Source organism: Pelodiscus sinensis, chromosome 1 (assembly GCF_052426305.1).
Source record: "Pelodiscus sinensis isolate ZL-2025 chromosome 1, ASM5242630v1, whole genome shotgun sequence".
NCBI classification, from domain to species: domain Eukaryota; kingdom Metazoa; phylum Chordata; order Testudines; family Trionychidae; genus Pelodiscus; species Pelodiscus sinensis.
In genome coordinates, this window is record NC_143052.1 from 241,401,398 (window position 1) to 241,428,545 (window position 27,148).

At 41.2% G+C, this 27,148-nt stretch overlaps 1 protein-coding gene across 2 annotated transcripts in view; it reads left to right on the plus strand.

The window, feature by feature from the left end:
- The window catches only part of RASA3 (RAS p21 protein activator 3), a 173,520-nt gene that overhangs the window by 68,382 nt on the left and 77,990 nt on the right, over positions 1-27,148 (plus strand). For both annotated transcript variants that reach the window (XM_025186286.3, XM_075918255.2), the window contains exons 3-4: positions 2,680-2,783; positions 24,687-24,781. In XM_025186286.3, the coding sequence (XP_025042071.2) occupies positions 2,680-2,783; positions 24,687-24,781 (199 nt within the window). The remainder of the gene's footprint in view (positions 1-2,679; positions 2,784-24,686; positions 24,782-27,148) is intronic.

A 27,148-nucleotide genomic window follows, 5' to 3' on the forward strand; every position in this document is an offset into this window, starting at 1 on the left:
ATGATCTTTTCCAATATCCTATATAGGAAATGGGTTTTAAAAGACTTTTCATTCTGTGGGCTACTCACCAGAAATGGTCAGTGCACTTCAAATCATGGTGGTTGAGCTGCTCCATTTGGAGGTCTGTTGTAGGGGCTAATTGCTGTCCCTACATTTACAAATATCAAATGCTAATCTGAATTTAAGGTCTGTTCAGTAACTATGGGGAAAGACTGTTAGGTATAATTGTACCTCTCAGGCTTTCAGGTGGCACAGTAATCTGGGAATTGTAAGGCAGAAATGGGTATATAATCAACAGTTTACTAAGTATCATCTCTTTAGCATCTTTTTGTTATGTAGACTATTATGTGGAAGGAAGGGACAAACTTTATGGATAGATACACTAGCAGATCTAGAAAAAGCAAGCAGAATTGCTACAAAGAAACATAGATACTTTAATGCTTAGACATTGGTCATGCTAATTCTGTCATACATGGTTAACTTGGTGCGAATGAATAAGCCTGTTGAGGTCAACTGTGTGAGTGTCTGCACAGGTATATGACCTTATGCTCCCTTAAGAACCATTCTGTTAGGATAGCTGTTCATAATGCTTACTTTGATAGAAAAGTTAGTGCTAGTGCAACATTTCAAGTTTTATATCTGTAAAAACAATATCACACTCCTAATGACCAAATAAGATTCCTTCATAAAGAGAAAACAGGCCAAAGTTACAATAAGCATGTTGTCATTGCTAACAAGAAAAAGTACCAATGCATCAAGTACACATTGTAAACTTTGTCAGAAGGTAATTTTTGATGGGGGGGGGTGGGCACGCCAAGATTTTGGAAAGTGTTTGAGGGCTGCACTCTTCCAGGATATTAATAGAGGAATTCCAGGGTCTAGGATGGAGGTTGGGTGCAGAAGGGAGCTTGGGGTGCAGGAGGGAGAATGGGGTCTAGGAGGGAGACCAAAACTCTATTTAGAAAGTATAGACACCCATTAAGAATGTAATAGAAATGTAGCCGTGTTAGTCTGGGGTAAGAATGTATTTTGTTCTAGGAAGCAGTGTGAACAAAAGAAGTGTGCAATGCCCTAAAATGCTTTTGCTGCGTATAATAGGAGCAATGTATGTCTGTTGCGGGGTCCTGACAGAGCCAAGAGCATGACATATGCTGATAAAATGCAAGAAAAATTGAAAGTTAATGTAAGGAACTAATAATAAGTCCAGATGCATATTTAATCTTTAACATAATGCTGTTGAAGGGTTGTTTTTTAAATACTGTCACTTTAATGAATGTGTCTCCTAGTCTTGTGCTGAACCAGGACAATAGAGAGGTCTGTTTAAAGAGAAAAACTACTGGCTTTCAGCCTATTAATTAGAATTAGTGATTTATTTTTAAGTCTACATCTGCAGTGCTTGCTGCATCTGTCAGTATGACTCATGCTTCGGTAGATTTGAATGGGCGGATGGAGTTTAAGTGACTCCGGGTGAAAATCTGTCGTAATACGATAGACCTGTCACTGCACAAATAATGTTTGATAGATGCTTGCACTTCTTATGTGCAATTCTTTAACCATATAACTGGTTAGAAGAAAATTGAAAGGGTTGCTCTTAAAATTCTGAGGTGTTTCTATGTTTAAACTAGTAGGATTCAAGGGAAGCTACTTAAGTCTAAACAGATTTTTACATTAAAATTAATTTTTATCCATTATTGAATTTGACCAAACAGTAGGTACATCTACACTGCACACTTATTTCAAAATAAGCTATTCCAGAAAAAATACTCCCAAAATAGCATGTTTCAAAATAGCATGTCTACACTACAGGGAAGCCTCCAAATTAGTCTGAGGCAGGCTTCCCTGATGTGGACATGCTACCTGAACTAGAGCCCCAGGAGGCACTGGGGATTAATTACTTTGAAAGGCCCTGGGGAGGAGCTATTTCAAAATAGCAGCAGTGGAATGTCCACACTACTGGTGTTCCAAAATAGCTACTTTGGAATAAGTGGTATTCCTTGTAGAATGAGGTTTACAGAAGTTGGAATAAGCTATCTATTATTTCAAATTTATTTCGAAATAACAGAATTGCTGTGTCGAAGCTTGCATTGTTATTTTAGAAAGTGGCACTTTCGAAAGTGAAAGTAATTAAGACACGGTTTTGTCGGTGAACCCTCCCGTTTGTTGACAAGCTGCTTTTCCTTAAAAAATGAGGTTTACACGGCTTGTCAACAAATGGGAAAGTTCACCGACAAAACTGTGTCTTAATTACTTTCACTTTTGAAAGTGCTGCTTTCAAAATCCTGCGGAATTTGCATATCCTCTTTCAAAAGTCTAGCGTAGTCTAGATACGCCCTATCTGCCTACTGTAATGGGGCACTGATTCTTGATTGGGCCATTAGGTACAAGTGTTCTATTATTTTCTATCATTGTTAATAATATATTTTTTGTGTGCTGGAAAATTTTGTTTCAGGGCCTTTTTAATATAATAGCATCATAGAATCCTAGGACTGGAAGGGACCTTGAGAGGTCATAGAGTCCAATTCTATGCCCTCATAATATGAAATAAATCGAAGTGGTATAGTGCCTGAAGCTGTACTTCATTGTACAAAGGCAACAAAGGCAAGTGTAGTCAACATTCAGGGTATAAATTACAATCTTGCTACTATGATATACCAATGCTAACTCTTCTTATTTCCCTAGCCCCTTCTACGGAGAAGACTTTTACTGTGAAATTCCTCGGAGTTTTCGTCACCTGTCATTTTACATTTTTGATAGAGATGTTTTCCGAAGGGATTCCATCATAGGTATGTGTTTATAAAATATCTACTTTCATTATATTTCTAATCCTTCAAGAGTTCGCATGTTCATGAAACTAAAAGCAGCTGTATGAATTTAGGTCTTAAAATGGACAGCAATAATAGTGATATTGATAACTTTTTTTGTCCTCCATGGTGTGTGCTTTGTCTCTTAACATATTACATGCTGCATATGAGTCTAGGGAATACAAAGAAGTTGATGGGGAATGCAGATGATTACAGTTTAATCTCAAGCTATGTAGTAAGTGTTGCAGCCTTATGGTAATGTCAGTAGTGCCATTTATAATCATGTGACTGTATGTATGACCTTGTGATGCGATGTACCTGGCCTTTTGTGGATCCCTACTGGAATTGCTGGGGTCTTACTGTACCCTGCCCCAGGAAGGAACAGCAGAGATGGGTCCTCCCAGCCTGGAGAAGCTTTGTAGGAGCATCCAGTCAGAGCCCAGCAGGTTCAGATAAAAGCAGCTGCAGGGCTTTAGCTGGCCAGTTCCTGGCTGGGAGCGGAGAGCAGGAATGGTGCTTTTCTCTGGTCTAAGGAGCTCAAATGGCTGCATTTACTAGACCTTGGAATGAAAGAGCCTGACAAGGTCAGCCCTAAGGTAATAGGTGAGGGTAAAGGGACCAGGTGGGAAGAGGCCCAGGGAATGAAGCAGTAACTTCTGCCAACTCCCTGAGATCCTGGGCAAGTGGTCCTCGCCCGGTGGGGGGAGGGATGGGAGGGTACAGGTCCTCAGTGAGCTTAGCTGCTCCTGTAATAGCCAGGGTCTGACCCCCAGTGGGTACTTCCTGAAGTCCCTGTGCTACGGCAGCAGGTGCTTCCTGCCTGCCCTTGGGGTAGCCGAGTGTCTGAGCACTGTTCCTCTCCCAGGTGAATCCCAAAGCAGGTGCCATCTCAGCAACACCCCTTCTAGGTGGGTATATCCAACAAGGTGTGAGCAAAGGGATAGGGATATTGCTCACTCCGCAGCTTTTCCCTCCTCTCCTTTCCTTGCATGAGGCCCACAGCAGATCTGTTGGAGTGTAGATTGTGGGTGGGGCTTTGACTTCCACAGGTTGGGGGTGGGGGGTCGTGGCCATCCTCTGTAGACTGATTTCATTCAGCAAGCAGAAAATCTGGGTTGAAATCTTGTTTTGCCCCTGTATGTGGTTATTTTCCCAGAAAGGATACTTCTCATTAGTTGAGAACCATTAAAACGTGTTGTGTTGGGGGGGAAAAAAAAGCAAGCAAAATGTTGGGAATCATAGGAAAAGGGGACAGAAGACAAATTATATCACCTCTACACAAATCCATGGTACAGCTTCATCTTCAGTATTACATGCAGATGTGGTCGCCCCATCTCAAAAAAGATATGTTGGAAACAGAAAAAGTACAGAGAAGGGAAACAAAAATGAGTAGGGGTTTGGAACGGCTTCCATATGAGGAGAAACTAATAAGACTAGGACTTTTCATCTTGGATAAGAGACAAGGGGAGATATGAAAACATGACTGGTGTGGAGAAAGTAAATGAAGTAGTATTATCTATTGCTTCTCATAATGCAAGAACCAGGGGGGGTCACCCAATGAAATTAATAGGCAGTAGGTTTAAAACAAAAGGAAGTATTTCTTCACACAACACATAGTCAACCTGTGGAACTATTTGCCAAAGGATGTTCTGAAGGGCTCAAAAAAGAAATAGATAATGAATTCATGGAGGATAAATTTATCAATGGTTGCTAGCCAGAATGAGTAGATGTTTGCCAGAAGCTGTGAATGGGCAGGAGTGAATGGATCACTTGATGATTCCCTCATGAGCATCTGGCATTGGCCACTGTTGGAAGACAGGAGACTGGGCTAGATGGACTCATTGTCTGACCTTAACTAATTAAAGGAAGCAGTACATGGCTGCTGCATGCAAGGTTCTGGGTTGGAACCTGGAGTTGAGGGTGAGTCTGGGTTTCCTCCATTGGCCACTAGCAAAGTGGCCTAAGTTCCAAGAAGGGGACAAAGCTCCTTTAGAAGGCAGAATGAAGATTGGTATTTAAGTGGGACTGAAGACCCTGGTGTGGGCAGTTTGACTTTCCCTATTCTGAAAGGCATTCATCTGTTTGACTCTGTGACTTGGCTGGAGGACTGAGTCACTGAAAATCCATGTAGTTAGGTCGGCCAACCTGCAGGGCTACAGGGGGTGCCTGGTAGAGGGAAAAGATTTTACAGTACCATACTCGGACTGTAGGACGCACTCAAGGTGAATGCGCCCATCACAGACCTTTAATTTAAAAAAATTACCAAAATACTTTAAAAGCTACCCTCTTGTAGCATTAATAAAACACTACCACCTTTGGAGCAGTAGCAATAGCCGATGGGTCACAAAGTGTAAGAGTGGTAGGGGAAAGAAAAACTTTTCACCCAGAACATCAGGGCAAACCCTCAAAGTCCCAAGAGACTTTTCAGTGTCTGTGCAAAGTAGACAAGACTTCTGCTTGTTGGGTCATGACTGAAAGCCTGGCAAGCTCTTTAGCACTCAGTTTATCTGTTTCAGGTCTTGTCTATATGACCACTTAGTGCAGAGGAAACTGGAGCCTTCTGCACCAGATTTAGTTTGCCATGCACTAAGTGGCTGTGTGGACCCTGCTGCCATTCACTAACAGTTTCTATAGAGTTATTTGATCTTCTGCTATTTCAAACAAGCACAGGTCAAAGTGCCCCTCAACATTTTTTGATTAAAGGTCTGAGATGGCAACATTCACCTTGGCACTGTTACTTTGGCAGTAGGGTCCACATGGCAAACAAGTGCTTGGGATGTCAGTGTGCTGAAAGTTTACAGCCCATCTGGCTGACCATATACAATCATTTAGAAGGATTATGAGCTTCCACAAATCTGCTACTTGTTCAGGGCCGGGGGGCGTGGTGAGGGGAGATTTTAAACCCTTTTAATCAATCAATCACATAAACATCAAAATTGGTTTTAGGACATTTTTGAAAACTTTTTTTTTTGTGGATCCCTAAAAAATTTCAAATGGAAGTGCATACCCCTTTTGAAATCTTAGAAACAGTTGGTAAGCTTCTAGGGGGGTTGTAGAGCTCAGGTTGAAAACCTATATTATCTTTAGTGTGAACAACAATGTTCCAGCTTTGTAAATGTGTAGTTGTCAATGAGAAATGCATGCTTTAAGTTTATGGGAAGCAAAGAGTAGTGTGGAGAAATATTTACCAAACATGAGAATACTGTATGCTGTACAAATGCAGCATACAGTCATGCTTAATGCATATGTAGAGTGAATCTACTGAACTAGTGTGGATATGTAGCTGCTACAGGAGGGTAGTTTTAAAAGTATATTGGGATTTTTTTTAAGATTAAAAGTCTGATGGCACACATCTCCATAGTACAGTTATTTCAGCATGCAGTCATGGAATTTTTATGAAAAGGAAAAAGACCTCAAAACTGCACAGTTATGATTCGATATTTAACACAGGGTGAATTGATTTTAAATCAAAGCCAATTAAATCACTGTGGTTAATCATGTTTTAGATCAGCAAGCAGAAACATGGATTTAAATAATTGACATTAACCTTATTTTGCAGTTGTACTTTTACTTTTCTAAACAAAAGGTTGATTCTCATTGGTTAGTAACTATTAAAATATGTTGACTTGTAACTAAATATAGCCTGTACACTAAATTTGATATTTTTGTGCTAAGAGTCTAGCTTTACATATTTAAATGCATACATGCCTTAACATATATTTAGATTCTTAATCTTTATATTTTTTAATGATGTTAGAAATGGTAAATGATGCTTTTCTTCTTTTACTTGTTACTTGTGTCAAGCTCTGTTTGGATGGAAATGTGAAACATACACAACAGCTTTTCATTAATTAAATAAAATGGGCTTAAATAGGCTGGGTACTTATGAGAAATAGCTTAACAAAATATAAAAAACAACAAATAGTCTAGTAGCACCTTAAAGACTAACAAAACATGTAGATGGTATCATGAGCTTTTGTGGACAAAACCCACTTCTTCAGATGACCAGAGTATAGTAAGTCCAGATCCAAGAATAAAGAAGGGAAGGAGGGATGGAGAGGAGGACGGGGGGAGAGGGGAGGAACAAGGAGAAGGGAGGAAGAAAAAGAGAGAGGATGAGTAGATAGTGTAAATAGTTACAAGAGATGGTTAAGAACTATTAGCACCTCCATTGTTTGGTTGGTTGTGTAAGTCCGTGTTTCTCAAACTGTGGGTCTCAACCCTCGGGGGGTTCGCGAGCAATTTAGAGGGGGTTTGCGGTATCACAAAGTTTGAGAACTCCTGGTTTAAGTCATTAAAAGGTGGAAGATAGTGTGTGAGCCATCCTATATCCCAGTTTAGACCATTAGCATAAGAATTAAACTTGTGAATGAAGGATTGGAACTGAAGAAGTGGGTTTTGCCCACGAAAGCTCACGATACCATATACATGTTTTGTTAGTCTTTAAGGTGCTATACAAACTATTTGTTGTTCTGAAAGCTTTAGGAGAAAACATGTACCACTTAAATCATTTAGATTAAATCAATATTATAGGTTATATTAAGGTTGTGGTAAAATTCAATATACAATATTTAATAGGTTATATTGAAGTTGTTGTAACTCAAAACTAAATTTTAAATGTTTATTTTTAAAAAGAAAAGTATTTATTTTAAATTTTAAAAAATCAATTGTATCCTCTCTGTTTTACAAACCAACAAGCCAGGGATCTGAGTTATGGTTCCCTTTATAGCTGAAAGTAGAGTATGTACAGCATGCAATATTTTTTTAAATCACATACAAATAAAAAATACTAACTATTGGAAGGACATACTTGTGTGAGGGATGTGGGAACTATAGCTTTGAAGTCTCTTCTGTGGGTGTGACTAAACCTGGGTTTAGTTTCCTCTAGGCTACTTTACAATATGCTAATTCTTGTAGGGCCTGATCCATAGTCTTCTCAAACCAGCTGAAGTTTTTTAAATTGACTTGGATAGACTTTGGCTTAAATCCATAAAGTAACAGTTGCATTTCTATGAACAAGTCCTGTTCCCAAGAAAATTTCTGACTATTAGTGACTCTACTTCACTGAGATAAAGGCAGGTTTACTTAAAATAGGGATTTTTGTGGTAAGAATAAATCTTTGCACAGATATTACAGAGAGGCCTATGTTCCCTTGAGTCACTGGTTGTTGGCATCAAAGATCAAACAATTTGAAGGATTATTTGGAAACTTCTGTCCTTCCTTGAACTTCTGTCAGAAGCTCTACTGTGCTACTTGTTCGGATATACTTTTTACAACTTTTAATATATAGTTAGAGTTGAGAAACGTTTCAGTTTTGTAACTAGTAAAGATTAGAAGGCTTTTCTCTCTAGACCAGCATTTCTCTACATGCAACCCGCGGGCCACTTGCAATCCACTCAGCATGCAGCTGTGGTCCATGTGACATCCTCAGGGCCATATAGGTGATGTGTGTATTTATTGTGTGGCTGGGACCCACACAACACACAGAGCACAAAATATGTGGCTCACAATAGTAGATAGCTTGAGAGCACTGCTCTGAATGAATCAGGATGTCTATCATTCTTCACTTTAGGGCAAGAAATGGGCAACTACTGAATAGGCCGCATGAGTGGCCCTCCTTCGTCTCAGTGAGCCACAGTGGTGGGCAGTCTGTGGCCTATGGCCTACTGGGGTTCAACCCCCCCTCTCTGCTCCCTTTCCCCATGCCTCTCATGCACTGGAGCCCCACACTTTCTCCTCCTCCTCCTCCTTTTTCTCAGCACTTTTGGAGCCTCATGAATCAGCTGATTCACGGCATTCAAGCTCTAGGAGGGAGGGTGGAGGAAGAGAAGGGGCGGAGTGTGAATCAGTGGATTCATGGGGCTTCAAGAGGGTTGGGAGGGAAGGTGGTAGGGAGAGGAGTAGGAAGTGTGGGGCCCCAGTCCACATGAGATGCATGGGGAATGGGGTAGATGGAGCGCTGATGGTGTGCAGAGCACAGGTGGAAATTCAGTGGGCTACATAGGCTTCAGGATGCCCACCATTTCTTTAAGGATTCTCTCTCTCTCTCTCTCTCTCTCTCTCTCTCTCTCTCTCTCTCTCTCTCTCTCTCTCTCTCTCTCATATATATATATATATATATATATATATATATATATATATATATATATATATATATATATATTAAGATGGAGAGCAGCATTATCTTCATGTGTTTCATTCCAAACTGGAGTGAAGATATGCAGCCATCCAATCAAGCAAATTTCATGTTTTTGTACCCTTGTACTTCTATTTGAAATAGGTAAAATCCAAGCAGCAGTCAGAGAAGTAGATAAATAACATCAAATGGATGCCACTCAATGAACTGTGACTTAGATACAATTGCCTCAGCACACTATTTAGAGTGGCATGAGTAGAATAAAGGATTCATCTACAGCACTTTAGGAGAGAGCATAAGGAAGACCCCACTACCATCCTAGTCAGGTATATTTCAGGCCAACAATGAAAATCACATTTTTGTTAACTTTGGACACTAAAATTTTAACTTGACTGTCTGTTTCCTGTCAGATAAAATAGATTTGACATCTGTTTGGTTTGGGGTTTTGGAGAAAGCTGATGATGTGCATCCCAGAATGGAGAGAGGGAGGGTTTTTTTAGATAATGTGCTGTCGGATTTCTTTCTGAATTTTTTAATTATTTAATACTTGCTGGGAGTTTTATTTACTGTACTATTAATTCTCCAGGTGACAGAGCTGAGAATAGGTATCTCTTATTCAAGTTTGAAATATTTATATTTCTACCTTGGCCTGTTGTGACAGTGAGTTCTCCAGCGTCAAAGTTAGAAGTGTAACTTACATATTGTGTAGCAGAGATGGTCTTGAGCCTACAAAAACAAAGTGTCAGATATAAATAGGAATAAAATATTAAGACATCTGTGAACAAAAAAACAAATGCAGGAGGATAAACACTTACACAGTAGATAAATGTTAAAGCATAATGTGGTACATTTTTGGCATTAGCGGATGAAAGGGTCATACTGATAAACACATTTGTGGGTTTCATTATTACGTCTGTATTTTCCTGACGCTAACTTGCTAAGTCATTCAGGATCTTCTTAGCTAAATTGATGATAAAGCTGTAAACAGCTGTGCCTGGGATGGATCTTGGATGCCAGGTGGAATGCAATATCTAATAAGGACAGAAATGCAAAGCTTGATGGGTCTAAAACATGAATTGTTTCAATTTTTACATTCAAGTATATGTAATGTGTAACGGTGTGAATGCATACAGTTTGCTATGAAAATAAACTGGTTATGTCAAACTAACTTTGAACATTGTGCCCCCCTGATTTGACTTGAGGGATGTTACCCCTGATATAACCTACATTATGTTACATATTTACATCATGTTACTTTGAGTAGGGAAGATACTACTGCAAATAAAAATGATTCTGTTCTCATTAGGTTTTATATTTTGTGTAAGAGAAACTAGAATAATAGCTTTTCCTCCCTTTAAAATAAACTCTTTTTTCTCCCATTTCCATCACACATACTCCTCAAAAAAATTGGATGAGAGTGGTAAAGCAAAGATGACAAATTAGGATGTATGATATATATGGTTCAATTGGGGGTTAAACTTAGAAAAAACATTGAGACCACAGCAGTAACAGGTAATCCAGGTATGTCTGGGCACAGCAGTAGAAAGAGAGCCGTATCACTGTCTTAATATTCTGTAAATATACATTCTCCTTTGAGTGTCCTCTGCATATTCCCGCTCCTGGGAAGCTTTGATCCATGCAACCTGAAAGGTAGAATTCTAGGTAGCAGTAGCTTTTGGAGCGACGCATGTATCTCTGGCTACTTCTACACTGCCTGTTTTGCTGGCAGTGAGTATGCAAATCAGGTGTGGATTAGCATATCACCGTGCCTCGTTTGCATAACATAAGCAAGCTGTTTTTGCGCAAAGGGTTTGCGCAAAGGGAAAAAAAGTAGTGTGGACATTTTGGTTTTGCGCAAAACCCCCGTTTTCCACAAGATCCTTATGCCCCTCCAGGAGCCATCCCTTATGCCTCATAGAACGAGGTTTACAGAGATGGCGAAAGAGCCCCTCAATTCTTAAAAAAAAAAAAAAAAAAAAAAAGAGACACACATTCCTTGGATATCTCCAGTATCCCAAAAAAGCATGCAGTCTAGAAGTAGCCTAAGGGAGGCAGAAAATATGCCAAGGAGATTGCGACTTATGCTAATGAGTCCCTAGCATATTTTCTGGCGCAAAAACTGTAGTGTAGACTCAGTCTAAGGATGGATATGATAGAGGTCTATAAAATCATGAATGGTCTGGAAAAAGTGAATAAGGAAAAGTTATTTACTTATTCCCACAGTATAAGAACTAGGGATCACCAAATGAAATTAGTAGGCAGCAGGTTTAAAAAGGAAGTTGTTCTTTACTTAGCGCACAGTCAACCTGTGGAACTCCTTGCCAGAGGATGTTGTGAAGACTAGAACTTTAACAGGGTTCAAAAAAGAGCTAGATAGATTCATGGTGGTTAGGTACATCAATAGCTATTAGCCAAGATGGGTAGGAATGATGTCCCTAACCTCTGTTTGTATGGAAATGGGTGACAGGAGAGGGATCACGTGAGGATTACCTGTTGTATTCCCTCTCTCTAGGGCATCCGGTATTGGCCACTGTTGGAAGACAAGATACTGGGCTAGATGTACCCTTGGTCTGACCCAGTATGGCCGTTCTTATGTAGTTGGAGATTTATGATAGCAGTGCCTTGGTTGGCCACACTTGTGCAGAGGCCACCTCCCGCCTCTCTGAGAGGCTACTGACCACTAGTTCCTTTTCTACCACTTTTTGCAAGTCCAAACGAAACAGCAGCACCTCAACTTTGCCAATTACTTTTTCTCTTACTTTCTCCCCACCCCAAAGGAACATGTTTTTCAGTCTTTTCTCATTAAATTTTTTTTTATCTCTCAACTACCAGTCGTCCCCGCCCCCCTCCCCCATGTTTACACCGTTGGCCATTTACAAGAGACCAGCTTGTTTCCTCCTCAATCCATCAGGATGACTCTGAGTTATTCCATGTTTGCCTGAATTTAAATGTTGCCTCTCCTGCAGGATATCCATACCCATTTTGGACAGACATGCTCTATGCATCTGTTACCTTGGGGAGAGCCACGTCTTGCAAAAGTGTCCCCATTGGAAAAAATTATGGTCAGGATAATAAGAACTCGGGATTTCCAATTCAAATTATTGATGCAGGAGAAAACCCTGAAACCTGCCTCAGATCCAGAGTCCAAAATGTCTCCTGAAAGTTATTACATGTAGTTACACAATTTGATTCAAGATCTCTTCGACACCCACACCTACCTGCGCACATAACAACTAACTCTGTCATCCCTAGTTAAGGATCAGGCTCACCTTGATTTAATAAAACTAGATATCTAATTTCTAGTGGAGTCAAGAGCAGAAAGGAAGAGTATTTTACTTGTATTATTTTCTAATGTCAAAATATTTTTCAGCATGCTCTCTCTCTCCTATAATCCTTTCCACCACCCCGCTTCAGGATTGCTTTGCAGTCCTGGGTTTAAACGATTTAGATTTCCATAGACCTGTAAGACCTAGTCATCAGACATACTTGTGCTTTCTAATGGGACAGGACTGTTACAGAACCAGGTCCTCATTTTTGGAGTGGCAGTAGCATCCAGCATATTTATAAAATGCCTATGTGCAGTGCAGAGTCGACCTCTCTGGTCCAGCATGCTCTGGTTTGGTAATATCCATGGTCTGGCATTGTTGGAGACCCCATGGGTGCTCCAGTACTGTCGCACTCCAGGGGAAAAAATGGTGCAGTAGGATTAGAGATGTGGCGGGACCAGAGAGCCGGGTGGGCTGGGAGTGGCATACAAAGGCCGGGGCCAGCAACTGGGAGCAGAGCTCAGTAGCAGGGAGCAGTCAGCAAAGCCCAGCTGGGGCTAGTGGCAGGAGCAGCGGCGCCTGGCCAGGGATAGGGCCAGCAGAGCCTGACCAGGAGCAGGGAGGCAGCAGCCAGTAATGGAGCCCAGCAGGGGCTGGCAGCAGAGAACGGAGCCCGTCAGGCTGCTGGTGACAGAGTAGAGCCTAGCAGCTGGGAGTACAGGAATGAGCATTGAGCTCCCCCTGGTCTGGCAGTCCCAAGAGTGCTGGACCAGGGAGGTCCAACCCATAGAAGTGTTCCTAAGCAGGCGGGGGATGTTTGTGTATCTATACCTGGGCAAATGGTTAATAAAGTGTCATAAAGACCCTACTGGATGTAAACACATACGTTTTCCTCTTGCCGCTGTGTGGTTATAAATAAATTGGGAGAAATCCATTTTAATCCCATCCCAAAGGATACTCTTTATTGGGGAAATGCTAGATTCAAGGATGCAACAGCTTTTCTTCCAGAAGTAAGATTCCTTTTTCAGTTCCCACCACCAACAAATACTTTTTTCCTGCAGTTGCTGAGTCTATGGTGTCAACCATGCCTGTAACGTCATATGCTCAACATCAGATGAGGGAGCTACAGCACTGATTACCAATAAATTATAGAGTGGGTGGGACATGTAACTCCACAGCAGGTGGTAGCGCCACTCACATGGTGAGCAAATGTTCAAAATGTCACAAAGGGTGAGCTTTTCAGTTCCCTTCCTCCATTGGTAATACTCACCTCTAATGCATCCACCCGGAGATGAGGCACATTTGAACTACAGGCTGTTATGCAGAGCCTCAATGGTCACCAAATAAAAAGGATCAACATGTTAGAGCTGAGAGCAAGCGACTGATTTATAACCTTACATCAAACACAAGGTAGTTCAGGCAGTAACAGATAACATGATGGCATATGTTACCTGAACAAATAACGGGGGTGGGACCTATTCCCTAAATTGTGCGTGGAGTCAAAGAAACTCTGGAACTGCTATATAGATTATGATAGTTCACTAGCCATCCATGAAGCAAGAAAGCAAAGCATGCTTGCAGATTATCTGAGCAGGTCAACGTGTCAGATGGATGAGCGGTCTTTGAAGGACTAAAGAGTAAAACACCCTTTCCGTTTAAGGGGAATGCCCATAATAGCTCTCTTTGCACCTAGCAGCAACAAGAAGTGTTAGAAGTTTTGCTTAAGAGCAGGTGGAGACAGGAAATCAGTGCTGGATATCTTTTTAATCCATGCAGTCAGGACTTGATGTAAGTTTCCCATTTATTTTCCCTCATGCAGAAAGTCAAACAACGTCAGACACGCAAGAGAACAAGGTAATTTTAATAATGTCAGCATGGCCCAGATGACAGAGGTATCTAGATTTAATTCACCAGTCTAAAGAGGTGAATTGGAAGCTCTGGCACTAGACTAATGCCAGAGGACTAATGGAGGCTCTGGCACTAGAGTTGTTACCACACTTCAGGATGGTTTTATCACTGTGATCTTCAGTCTCTTCATCTAGAAGTGTAGGGAGTAGGACTCTGGGAATGTCAGAAAATGTTTGTTATGGGTACAAAATGTACTGTTGCATTCCAGGAAATATTCCACGCAGAAGTGTTCTAGTCATAAATGGAAAAAAAATATTGTGAATTTTCATTTGAGATGCATGCATATACAGCATGTTAGTTAGGTTTTACAATATTTATTATACCTTAAAGCAGGCCTTTCACTGTGTTCAGTAAAGGTTCATATCTCAGCCAAATTAGTGTATCTTACCTGTGGAGAGGAAATCATTTTTTTACTAATGATGTAGTTAAAAGGTTCTTAAAGGGTCTAAATAATTTATATCCTCCAATAAAATGCTCTGGGCCATCTTGGGATTTAAATTTAGTATTCTCACAATTGATGAGACCTCTCTTTGAACCTTTAGGGACCTGTAATTTATTTCATTTCTTTATTAAGGCAATGTTTTAATACCCTTCACCTCTGCAGTGTTTATAAGCAAACTACATGCATTATCCACCAATCTGTCTTTTACTGCTTTCTATACATGCCCAAACTTTTTACCCAAAGTGGTGTCTGATTTTTGTATAAAGTCTGTAATTTTACTGCCTCCCCCCCCAACCCTATACTTCTGATTAAGAGGCTAAGTGTTACATACTGTATATCAGGGGTGGGGAACCTCAGGCCCAGCGGTCCGATGCAACCCCTCCTCCTCCTCTTTCCTGGATCTGGCCCCTGAGGCTCAGGTTTCACCCCCACCACAGGGCTGGAGCACACAAACTCTACTAGGCTCTGGTGTGTGAAGGGAATGTGGGGAGTGTCTTTCTCCTTCTCAGTCTGGTACACGTCAGGTGAGGGGTTTTGGGGGGGAGGGTTTTTTTTTTTTTGCTTTTCACTTGTGTGCAGCACATCAATTAATTTTTTGGGGGTCACCGGCCCCTGATCCATAAAAGGTTCCCCTGCTGTAAATGTTAAACAGGGTTTGGCTATTTATTTAGATAGGATACTGAACTGGTTAGACAGCACCAAAATCTATTACTTGTTCAAGAAAGAGAGAGAAAGAAAAGCTATTTCTATATAATGGCTTTCAAGATACTTTAACGCATAATCTAACCTATTTTATGAATTGTCCATTCCTCAGGGAATTAGAAGACTTTCTATTAGATGGAAGGCAGGCTTAATGGCTTTTTCTAGATACTTTTTCGGTAATACAAATATGTATAGCTGTTCTGTTCACACTTCCACTAAACTCTACTCCAGAGTTAGAATTTAGGGCCAAGTCTACACTGATACTTAACAGCACTGTACATTTCTGACTCAGGGTGTAAAAAAGATGCTTCCCCTCCTTACCCCCAAGTGCAGCAAGTTACAGTGCAGTAAGCTCCAGTGTGCTATTAGCTACTTCCCTTGCAGTGGTAGTCAACGGAAGGTCTTTCCCAGGCTGTGTCTACACTGCATCCCTGTGTCAACAGAGAGATGTAGATTAAGCATGTTGAAATTGCTAATGAAGTGAGGATTTACATATCCCGCTCTTCATTAGCATAAACATGGATGTTGCTTTTTTACTAACTGGAGCTTTTTCGAGAGGGAAAAAAAAAGGCAGTCTAGATGCGGATCTGTCGAAAAATAAAGCCTTTTTGGAAAGATCCTATAAACCTCAGTGCTGCTGCAACTACGCTTTAAACTTAAGTGTAGACAAAGCCTAGCTCTGATGCAAAGTTTGGCAAAGCAGTCCTGCAGCCCCTATTTAATTAGAACCTTGTGATCCCACCATCCTTGGTCAGACTTCTGCTTTATTAATTTTTCCTTTGAGTGGGAATATACGGAGGACACTTGGAGAACTGACAGTTACTTACCTGTAATTGAGATTCTTCGGCACAGACACCACATAGTCACACTCCCCATCTGCCTCTCCCTGCTACCTTCAGACTCCTATTTACTAAAAGGGGTTGGGGTAAAGAATTGAAAATCCTCTCCCTGGGGTGCTCAGTGTTTACTGAAAGGATGGGCTAGGGAGGAGTGTAGGTGCGCCAATACCTACGGGTAGAATTCTATCATTGAAGCTGTACTGATCATTTGATGACACTATGAATGTGGACAGTGCTTTTCTTGTTTAAAAAAAAAAGTGCCGGTATTCCAGGGGAAAAGTTGTTGAGAAAAAAAAAAAAAAGCTAGGGTGGGGCCAGCATTGCCCTTTTAAGAGACACGGCCCAGCTGACTGTCGGACATTTGCTTACAGAGGTGCCCATATGAACTGTTCTTTCCAAATAAACTCTGACTGCAGGTGCCTGGCAGTACTGTCACAAAAAAAGCACTGAATGTGGATATGCAGAGTCCTTCTCAGAGAATGTAACCTTCATTTAATTCACAGTTAGTTTTTGAGTATGCTGGGTATTCCCTTTCACTTTGATGGAAATATTAAATGGGAGAAAATAACAAATGCAAAAAAAGGCAGATAATGGCAGTACATTGTACCAGAAACCTCTCCCTTAACCTAGCCAAATCCTGAAAAGAATGACTCAAGAACAACATCTCCACTCTCAGCCCCCCCAGCTGGTATTCTCATGGGCATGTAACCAGCAGCTCAGGATGCAGATTTGTGACCTTGGAGTGTACAGATCAGTTGAAAACAGGAAACATGCCACCTCATCAGATCATTTAGCACAACATTAAGAGAATAGCTAATCCTGTCTACCCTTCATATGCCAGATACAGAATTATTTATCCTCTGCTTCAATCAAAAGTGTAAGGGAAAAGATTACAAGTTTCTATTAATTTTGGAAACATATAGCCATAATTCTAACATGAAAACTCCAAGTTTAAAACAAGTTGTGTGTGGGGAAAGGGGGCAGGAGAGTGTTTGTTTTGCTGAAGCAGGGGAGCAGATAGCCAAATCAGGCTGCTGAGCAAGATGGGGGAGGGACTTGGCTTCACATTCCTGGAAGGGGCGGGGCTGAAGGCAGCCCACCCTCAATGCCACCCATACTGTAGCACTCTCTCCTCTCTCTCCACCCTTGTCCAAGCACTGTCTGGAGAGGTAAGGAACTCTTGCAAATAGACTCAATGCTCTGTGCAGATTATTCCTTACTGCTGTGCTGTCCCCACACTGATTACAGCTAATTTTGGCTTCCGTGGCCTCTGGAAGCCTGCCTTTGGTGGGTCTGAAATGTACCATTTGTGACTCAGGGAGGCCTGGTAGGTAATGTCCTTCCCTCTAACCTACACTGCTTAGTCTAGTGGAGAAGCTGTGGCAAAGTGAAGCCAATTAAAGAAAAAATTCTTGTTACCTCTACTTTTCATAGAATCATAGAACATTAGCACTGGAAGGGACCTTGAGAGATTATCAAGACCCGTATTCTGCCCTTACAGTGGGACCAAGCACCATATAGATGAACCCTGACAGGTATCTATCCAAGCTGCTCTTAAATATTTCCAGTGATGGAGATTCCACATCCTAAATTTTGGTTTATCCTAATATGAATCTTCTGTTTTGGGAAGGCACAGTAACTCTCAGATTGTTCTGTCCAATCCAGTGGGATGGAGGAGGAGTTTCTCTCTCCCCCTTCTGTGTTGGCATGTTTGCTGAACAGCTGTGCCTTTCTCAGATGAATAATTTTAAAGCTGGAGAGATGCAAATTTTTAGAACTGTCACAGTTTGGTACTGAGGAAACATATAAAGTCCTCATTTCAAAGTCCTCATTGTGACATTTGAATTCTGCGAGAGTTTTGCTCTTGACATGAAGGAAGAAGGAAAAAATTCTATGCTAAGCCAAATATATTAGTAGGTAAGCAGCAGGAAGTTTTATCTAGAGCAATGGAATCATACAAGGAAAAATCAAGATTATAGGTAGAAAGAACTAATTCCGCTTTTATCATGTACTGGACAGAAGTAGCTAATGGGAAGTAACAAGCTGTGACTGTCATTCACTAGACACATAAGGGAATAATAAAATAATGAACAAATATAAATATAGCCATTATCCAAATAAAGGAAACAGATGACTCAGTTACACAAAAACAGTATTTAAGAAACTATCTCATAAATTAGAATTAGCCTGAGAGATGCTTCTGTATAATCTATTCAATTGCATTTACAATTAGAAATTAATAATTACTAGACAAAAAGCATGTATAGTTCATCTAGATTACATACAGAATATATTAATACACAATAATTATTGTGAAACAGGTTTTTGTAACTGACAGTACCCCATGAGCAAGGACATGAAAAGCTTATGTTACCCAGCAATACCCATCCTTTACTTCTCCTCTCTTAGGTCCATATCTTACCCATTCCCACAGCCTTAAAGTTGTCCCTTCAACTTCTTTTTTGCACATGTCTTTTTACCAAAATACCCAAATCGAATAGTTGTTTGTGTTTGGGATAGTAGTTTCTTGTATTTGTCAAAGGATGTGCTGAAAGTCTGGAATCTCTAGTGCGGGAAGAGATAAGATTTTGATGTGTGGTTTGAGGTATGTTATGTTAATTTAAATGGAATAAATGGACCCAAAAGATTTAAAGGTATTAACATTAACAACCTTTCCAGTTTTAAACAAGGTGCAGAATTCCCCGTACAGAGAATTCAGGTTGCTTAGGAAATGGCAAACTCTATTGCAAATTCTTTTAAGTGTTTATTAAATATATAGAAAAAGAAAGGGAAACAAAGCATATGAGAGGGAAAGTGTGAAGTAAAACTTTCATGTTAACAATATTGTTTTAGCTGGAGAGAGTGAAGGAAAGAAAACCTGCCTGACAGGCTCCTAGATGGTAATAAATATATTTTAGGGTGGGCGTGGGGAGATGAGAGAAAGTTAATTAGCATGGGCTGGAGTTGTTACTGAAGTTTGCTCCTATTTCCTGCAAGACAAATACACACAAGAGGGGAGAGAAGAGAATAACAAAGACAGAAGATGTAGTATCTGTGTGTGTTGCTTATTATCACTTACAACCTCACTTTAGAGAAGCACAGACACAATGCATGAATTGCGTTTCAGTGCACAGCAAAGTTGGACTTTCCAGTTTACTAATCAAAACAATTGTACCTTCATATTAGCCCACTTCGTGCTGGATGAATGAATCCACTGTCCAAAAATATTCATACTATAGCTACATAGTATAAACCTGGTACTGTAATCCGATCTGCAGTCTGGCTTGCTGGAGCTTGAAAGCAATTATCAGAATTCTGCACAGATCCAATTGGAGAATTCGGGCCTGTATAATGTGTCAGCATTTGTGCTGTTAATATTCTGATGTAAACTAAATTGCCTGAGAGCTTTCTGGGGGACAGTTCCATGAAATGAAGGTGACTATGAATGGAATTGGCAGATGAAAGCATGCCAAGGACATGGCTTTTGAAGTAAATGTTACATGCAGAGTCTGTCTTGAGAATTTCTGCAGTGGATTAGAAGAGTATCATAAGAATAACCTGAAGTGAAAATGAATGAAAAAATTCAAATGAGAATCTAAAGAAATTTTTGGGAGGTCACACATGGATTTTGTGTATACACATGCTCACTGGAGAAGCCAGTTTGCCAAGATGCTGCCTTCTTTGACTATAACAAGTGAAGCCTAGAAAGTACACAGCCATAATTCCTTTACCGATTCATTCTCAATAATGTATCTGTGACTGGGGGGAGAGGGGAGGAGGGAGAGAACGACAATTACAGAAGTCCCCTTGGGATTGTTCCCCAGTGTGCTGATCATTCCACTGATGCCTGTCTTCTTCCTGTATGGGGCTCCCCACCACCCTATCCTATTGGGGCAGATCCTCTTGTCTCCCCCAGACAAGGTACAGAGTTGGGGTTGCCACCCTCTGAAGAGCAATGCAGACATTGAACCACTTCAGCTCTGAGAGGATGCAGTTCTAGAGCACAGCACCCAGAAAACCAACCCCTAAAAGGGATCAAAACCCCAAATAAATCCATCTTTCTCTGTGTAAAAGTTTCTCACTGGGAAATCTCATGAGAATGCTTACCCCTTTTATAAATGAAAGAGATATGCACACTGGTTACTCCTCCAGGAAAAATTATTTACACTGGGCCGGATAGTAAACAAAAGTGTTTTTATTAAGTACAAAAAAAGTAGGGTTCATGTGATTGCCAAGTGAAAACAGACAGATCAAAGTAAGGAACTAAATTAAAATGACTAGAAAACATATAGCTAGTTCAAATCTACTAAGAAACTTGTTACATATAAATTCTTACCATAACCAGCTGTTCTTATTTCACATAAAAGCTTCAAATCAAAGTTCATTTTTTACTCTGATTTGGGCCTCCAGCCTTTCCAAGTTCCTTAGGGTGTGTCAGGCAGTTTTAGAGCCCAGCTGAAGACAAAGGGCTGATAGTTTTCCATTACTTACATAGACTTTCCCCAGGCCAGGATTTTTTTTTTTTTTTTGCACTTCTCCCCTCCCCCCATTCCATAGAAAAACACCAGCTTCAAAATGGATTTCAATACTGAGTGATATGGTCATGGCTTTCTAGACCCACCACCTTCTGGGCTCACATGACAAACAAGGCTGTTTACAAGTGATTGAGTTGATCACCAACCCATTAGGCTTCTGGGGCACCAGTAATGGCACTCATTAGCACATTTAAAACTATGAACAGATTCACACTTCATATTTCTAACTTCCCCATAAGTAAGTAAAATATTTCCTAACTTACACTGTAAGTTTGTGTAATTTAATGATTGGTGTCTTGAGAAGTGAGAGTCATTAACTCTGCACATTCAGTAAAAATAATGAACCTGCTGGTTTGTTATTTGATACTGTGTTAATCCCCAGTGTAACATCCAGCCAGTAGAGGGATTTAAGACCTCCAAAGGACAGGAAGGGGAAGTGTTGAACTAAGGTCAGAGCAGTTCAGGAATGAGTCATAAGATGCACAGAATTAGGAGCAGAAGACTAGACACAGGAATCTGGAGTAGCCTGGCTGTGAAGAGAGAGGAAGGTGATTCCTCCTTCTGGGGAGGCTGCTGGCTCTCAGACCTTAGTCCTGCCCCTGCTCCTTCCACCTACCCCTCTTTGCCCTCTCTCCCAGCCCTTCCTCATGCTGCTCACGCCTCTTTGCCCCTCCCTTGTTTCTCCCCTGTCTTCTGGATGCCTGCCTAGCTGCTTACCACTCACATGCTTCTTCATCTCTCCCATGAGGCTCCCATGCAGGCAGAATGGGGACAGGAAGAGGTGGAGTCCCAGGGGAAGTGCGGGAGTGTGATCTTAGGGTGGCACATTGGTGGGGCCCAGATGGGGCACCCAGTAGTGGCATGCTCCAAAGGCAGTGTGTGGGCTTTCTGGGGAGGTTTAACTTCTAATGCCCACTGGCTATGCAAGGCACTCTATTAATTGGGGCTAAAAGGATGGGAGCTGGCATGGGAAGTAGCTTGTTGGTGACAAGAGAACCAGTGGTATCTGTAACTCATAGCTACTTGGGAGCAGCCACAAAATAGGGGAATACTGTGTGGAAGGGTCCAAACACAACTGAGAAAAGGACTGAATGCTGGTCGGGATACTTCAAAACATAAATTATACAACATCCTTAAGAACTTAAATGTTCATTCAAGTTTTCTTGTAAGAAATCAAGCTAGAGTGTGTCAACAAGCATCCCCCTCCTATTCTGAAATGTGATTTGTCCTTTTCATATGTGTTCATTTTTTTTAATTGTATCCTTTGGTATATATGGTTGTGACTATTTTCTTCCACTATTTGATCTGAGGAAGTGGGTCTGGCCCACGAAAGCTCATCATCTAATAAACCATCTTGTTAGTCTTTAAAGTGCTACATTGTCCTGCATTTTGCTTCAACAAGATAAGTGACTTGAGTTTCTTTGTTTATTCCCTGTGTTGGACATATGATCTATAGCTCCTGGGCTTTAGTTTTTTATGCAATAGGAATATCACTGACCCTTTGCCAAACTATCATAGATTTGGAAGCCTTGCAGGTCAGTTTCCCATCTGAAGATAAATCAGTAACAGAGTATTTTTCTAAGTATACGTTTTTTATTTATAAACTGTACACAAGTCCTAATTCCTTGAACAAACCGCACAAAGGCAGGCTATAGATCCGCTCATAAACAGACTGATCCTGTTCAGTACTCTAGCCTGTTGAATAAGTATGCTGCATGGATTTTTGCAGAAACCTCAGCTACAACACTACTACCCTTTCACCATGCGGCAGTTGTCTTGTGCTCCTGTTTCTCTCCCCCCTTAAAACACTTTGGTCACTGTGCCTCCATCAGTTAGTCTCTTGAGAAACCTAGCCCAGAGCTGTTCTCTGGAATCACAAGGTCTACTAGTGCTGGCCATCAATCCTCCTTTTGTACAACTGCTCTGTAAACAAACAAACAAACCCTCCTTCCAAAAGGTTTCATTGCTCATGAGAGAGCACTTTACATAATCCCCTTTATGACTCTCTGGGTGAGGTGAAAGGTTCAGCCCAGATTTTTAAAGGTGTTTTGGCATTGCTGCACTGTTTCAGTGCCTAACAATGTAGGAGCTCAAATCTCACTTTTAAATAAGACTTAGGTATGTGCAGCAATGTATAAAACCTTCAAAATCTGGGCTGTACTGCTCACAAATCAACTCGTAAGACACATGAAACTAGAGCCTGTTATTTTAGTTAGGTCCTGTAAGCTTTAGGGGGAGTTAAAATGTAAGGGTAACTGTAGGGTATATTTTCCTTGATGTAAATTTAGAAATAGTGTGCCTGTACATGCAAATAATGATTCTTGTTCTTGAGTTGATGGCTCTCTGTTAGTAGAATAAAAGGTCTTGGCAAACTTTAAGCCTTCAAACTTCTTGTGAGTAATGTAGTTGTATCTTAAGCAATTTTTAGGTTGTAAAATGACAGAGTCTATGTGTACAGTTCAGAGTCACATAGACAGTTAGTGCAGAGCTGGAGTTCAAATGCAGGGGTCGTGACTCGGTGTTCCCTGCTTCGGTAGTACTTTCTGCTAAACAATAAAATGCATGTGTTATAGCTGTCTCCAGTAGTCTAGTTGTGAGTCCAAACATACCCCACCATCTGGTAGGGATGCCAACATGTAGTCGACTACATGATTAACCGATAAACCTGGTCTTATCAGTTAATCTTGTCAACTACACCCCTCCCTCCTGCCGCTGCCTCTGTATTAGAAGTAATAAGAGGGGAAGCAGGAGCTAGTGCCTGTGAGGAACTGGTTTTAAGCAGGCTCCCCATAAGCATCGGATCCACCTGCCCCCCCCCCATCCCCATACTGCTGCCTCTGATACAGAGGCAGCAGTGCGGAGGGTGAGAGGGGGCAGAAGGGAGCCAATATGTGCGGGGAGACAGCTTTCAAGGCAGGTTCCCCTCATGTGCTGACTCCGTGGACCCACCTGCCCCCCCTCACAGAGGCAGCGAGTGGAGGTAGGTAGGAGCTGATGCTGGGGAGAGCCAGCTTAAAAGCCAGTTCTCCTCAGCACCAGCTCTGCAATGCCGCCTCTCCTTCCCCCCACTGTTGCCCCTATGAGAGGCAGCAGCACGGGGGTAGGGACAAGACTGATGCCGCAAAGCACCCTTGCAGGTGTGGGGTCCGAGCTTCCCACAGACAGAGGCTGCTCTGCCATCCTGTGGCGCATCCTCTGTCCGTGGTGAACCTGGGCCCGCCATGGACAGAGGCTGATTCCATGGCAGCAGCCCCTGTCCTCAGTAGATCCGAATTCCCTGCGGACAGAGGCTGCTGCTGTGAAGCAGCCTCTGTCCGTAGGGAATTCAGACCTCCTCCTCCCCGCAGACAGGGGTTGCTGCCACCCCACACTGCTGCCTCTGTATCACTGCTGCCACTGCTGCCTCTGATCTGCATGGGGAGCTGGTTTATAAACTGGCTCCCCTGGTGGACCGGCTCCTACCTGCCACCCCCTGCTGCTGCATCTGATAGGTGGCAGCGCAGGTTTGTAAGGGATGCCCCAGGAGTGAGGTTGGGAGTGCACTGGCTGCTGGACCTGCCCCGGGGACTCTTGAATAGTTGTGCAACTGCTAAGTTTTCATTTGGTTACACAACTGTTCGATTACACGATATCTAACATCCCTACTGCCTGGACCCTTCCATTGAGATTATTGGGGAGTTCTGCCTTTAAATTTAAAATGGTAGGAAAATGCCAGTAAGTTTTCAAGGTTCTGACAGATATTTATTGTAGTATCATGGTATTTTACTATAAACCCTGCTGTGAAGAGACTGGTGCTGTACAGTACTCCAGCCTGTTATAATGAGTGTGCTGTACAGAATTTCAAAATCTTTCATGATGCAAAGTAGAAAAAGCCTCTTTGCCATCAAGAAAATTAATGTATCATCTTTCTGGTTTTCATATCTGTGTAGTTCTGATTGTGGGGAATAGTCACTAGACAGCTAGTTTGAAAAATCTTTTTACATTGAAGTCCTGAAATGAATCTGCATGGAACCATAATATGTTTTAAACAATGCTTCTTCATTTATTCTGTTTCTAGGAAAAGTAGCTATTCAGAAGGAAGATCTGCAGAAATACCATAACAGAGACACTTGGTTTCAGCTACAGCATGTTGATGCTGATTCAGAAGTGCAGGTGAGATTTGTAATGCCACCATTATGGCATCTAATAGTTACAGAAAACAAGATGCCATAGATATGAATGTGTCATTAATTACGACAGTTGAGGTTAGATTGATATTTGTAATTAAAGTGTGTGTGGATTTTTTTTAAATGGGTGATATAAAGTGAAATTTTGGCCCATTGAAGTAAATTTCACCCATATAGTTTTGTATTGATTTAATTTATTCCAGCCTACACTTTTGTAATTTACCATATGGTTAAAGCTAAATAAACTCTAGGGAAAGCATGAAGTAGGTGGTCAGCTGCAACATACTACATATCCTTCAGATATCTGTTCAGTCTGAAAGGGATGCTGTCACTTTGTAAATCAGGGTTGCAAGCACCACCTAAAATTATAATTATTACACACAAACTTTGTGAAAGGAACATTCTTAAGATTGCACATTCAGACTTTCAAAAGCTCGGAATTACCAGTATTAATATTGCCTGTGCAAAGTCTTAGAAAGGTATCCAACTTAATAACAGGTAGTGCTGTCAGCCTTGTTTTTAATAAATGGAAAGTGACCCAAAAAAACCAACCCCTGTCAATTTTCAACTTACTTTGTGCATTTGACAGCTTTCCACATCTTGTCACTTACACTGATCTGTTTAGTCATACTCTCCCTTGCATAGGAAAACTCTTCATGTAAACAAGGAGCGGAAAATACATTATAAAATGAATTGAGATGCGGGGGGAGCAGAGGTTGAAAGGGGAAAGCATGCTATGTAGAGAGTGCTCTGTCTGAAACTGGAATCTTATAAATTTTTAAAAAAGATTCAAGATCAGGCATGGGCAAACATTTTCACGGGGGGCGGGACTTAATGAATTTTTGGTATGTGGCCATGGGCGGCCTCCATCCCATCTGCAACCTGAGAAGGGACGGGCTGAGGACTAGCCTCCATCCAGAGTTGACTGAGACTGTAGGCTTTGAATTAAAAACTCAGCAAAGGGCTTGCGGCTCCCAGCCCCACTGCTACCATGTTGCCTGGCAGCAGTCAGGAATTGCTGTGGCTATTTAAAGGGCTCCCGGTTGTGGCACTATCCTGTCAGGGGCTGGAGCCACGAGCCCTGCTGCCAGGAATCATGGTAGTGGTGGGGCCATGAGCTGCAGGCCCCTTAAATTGCTGCTTTTTAAAGGGCTCACAGGTCTGGCCGCTTCCGGGATAGCATTATGACCATGAGCTATTTGAATAGGTTCCTGCTGCCTGGGCCACCACCTGAAATTCAGTGGCATGAGCAGCAAGATATAAATAGAAAGTGGCCAGATGCAGTCTGCAGGCTGGATCCAAGTGTTAGCTGGGCCACATCCAGTCCCTGGGCTACATCTTGCCTAGCCCTGCTCAAGATCAAGCTGTCCCTTTAACTTCTTTGGTAGCAACTGTTGATTTCAGGGATACCTTTCTAATGGCTCCTTTTTGTATGTATTAGGCCTCTTTTGAACCAGATTCCATTTATACATAAACATTTTTCTTAAACAAGAGCTTAATATTGTAGGTCAACTTCACACAATTAATATTTGCATTGGAGCCCCCAGACACTGCAGTCTTGTATATAGAACAGTGTTTTCCTATGCATGGAATGGGGGGAAATGCTACTCCGATGAGTTTTTGTCATATGTTGGCTTTCTGATCTCCAAGTGAGTCTGTGTGTGTGCGCACCTGTTTAAAGAGAAATGAATGTGTATACTGTAAATAAGACTTATAGCCATGTGTTTTGGGTGTAGGTACTATTCAATGAAACATATAGTTTAAAATATATATAGTTTTGCTTATTTTAAAAAACAAAGTTGGATAACTTAAAATTATGAATATGATATGAAGGCATTGTTCTAATTTCTATTTCCAATTCAGTCTATAACATTGGCAAAATAAAATCTGTTTTATTTACTTTTGCTTCTCTCTTCTCACCTAGAAGACTCTTATGGCCACAGTTTTAAAACAATAGATTGTATTAGTGCTTATTTCCTGCAGGATATGAACACTTTCCCTTCTAATTTATCAACTGAAGTGAGCCAACATTTGTATAGTACTCAGCCCTGTTGATTTTGTATTTTGCCATACTAGTGACATGCAGTTTGCCTGTGGGAGCTATATTAGACCTACGAAACTTTGTAGGACAACACTGATCATTTGTTACTGAAGTTCTTACCTAATAAAGCAAAATTTTATGAAGTATTCTAGTTTGAGAATAGTAATAGTATACTATTAGCAGGAAAGCCTGTACTGTTTCTGACTGTACTGTTTTGTTACTTCCTCAGTTTGTATTTTTATAAAAGCAAATTGTTAAAAGCTATTTCTTCTGTGATATGCAGTTATTACAACTGTTGAAAATATGAATAGC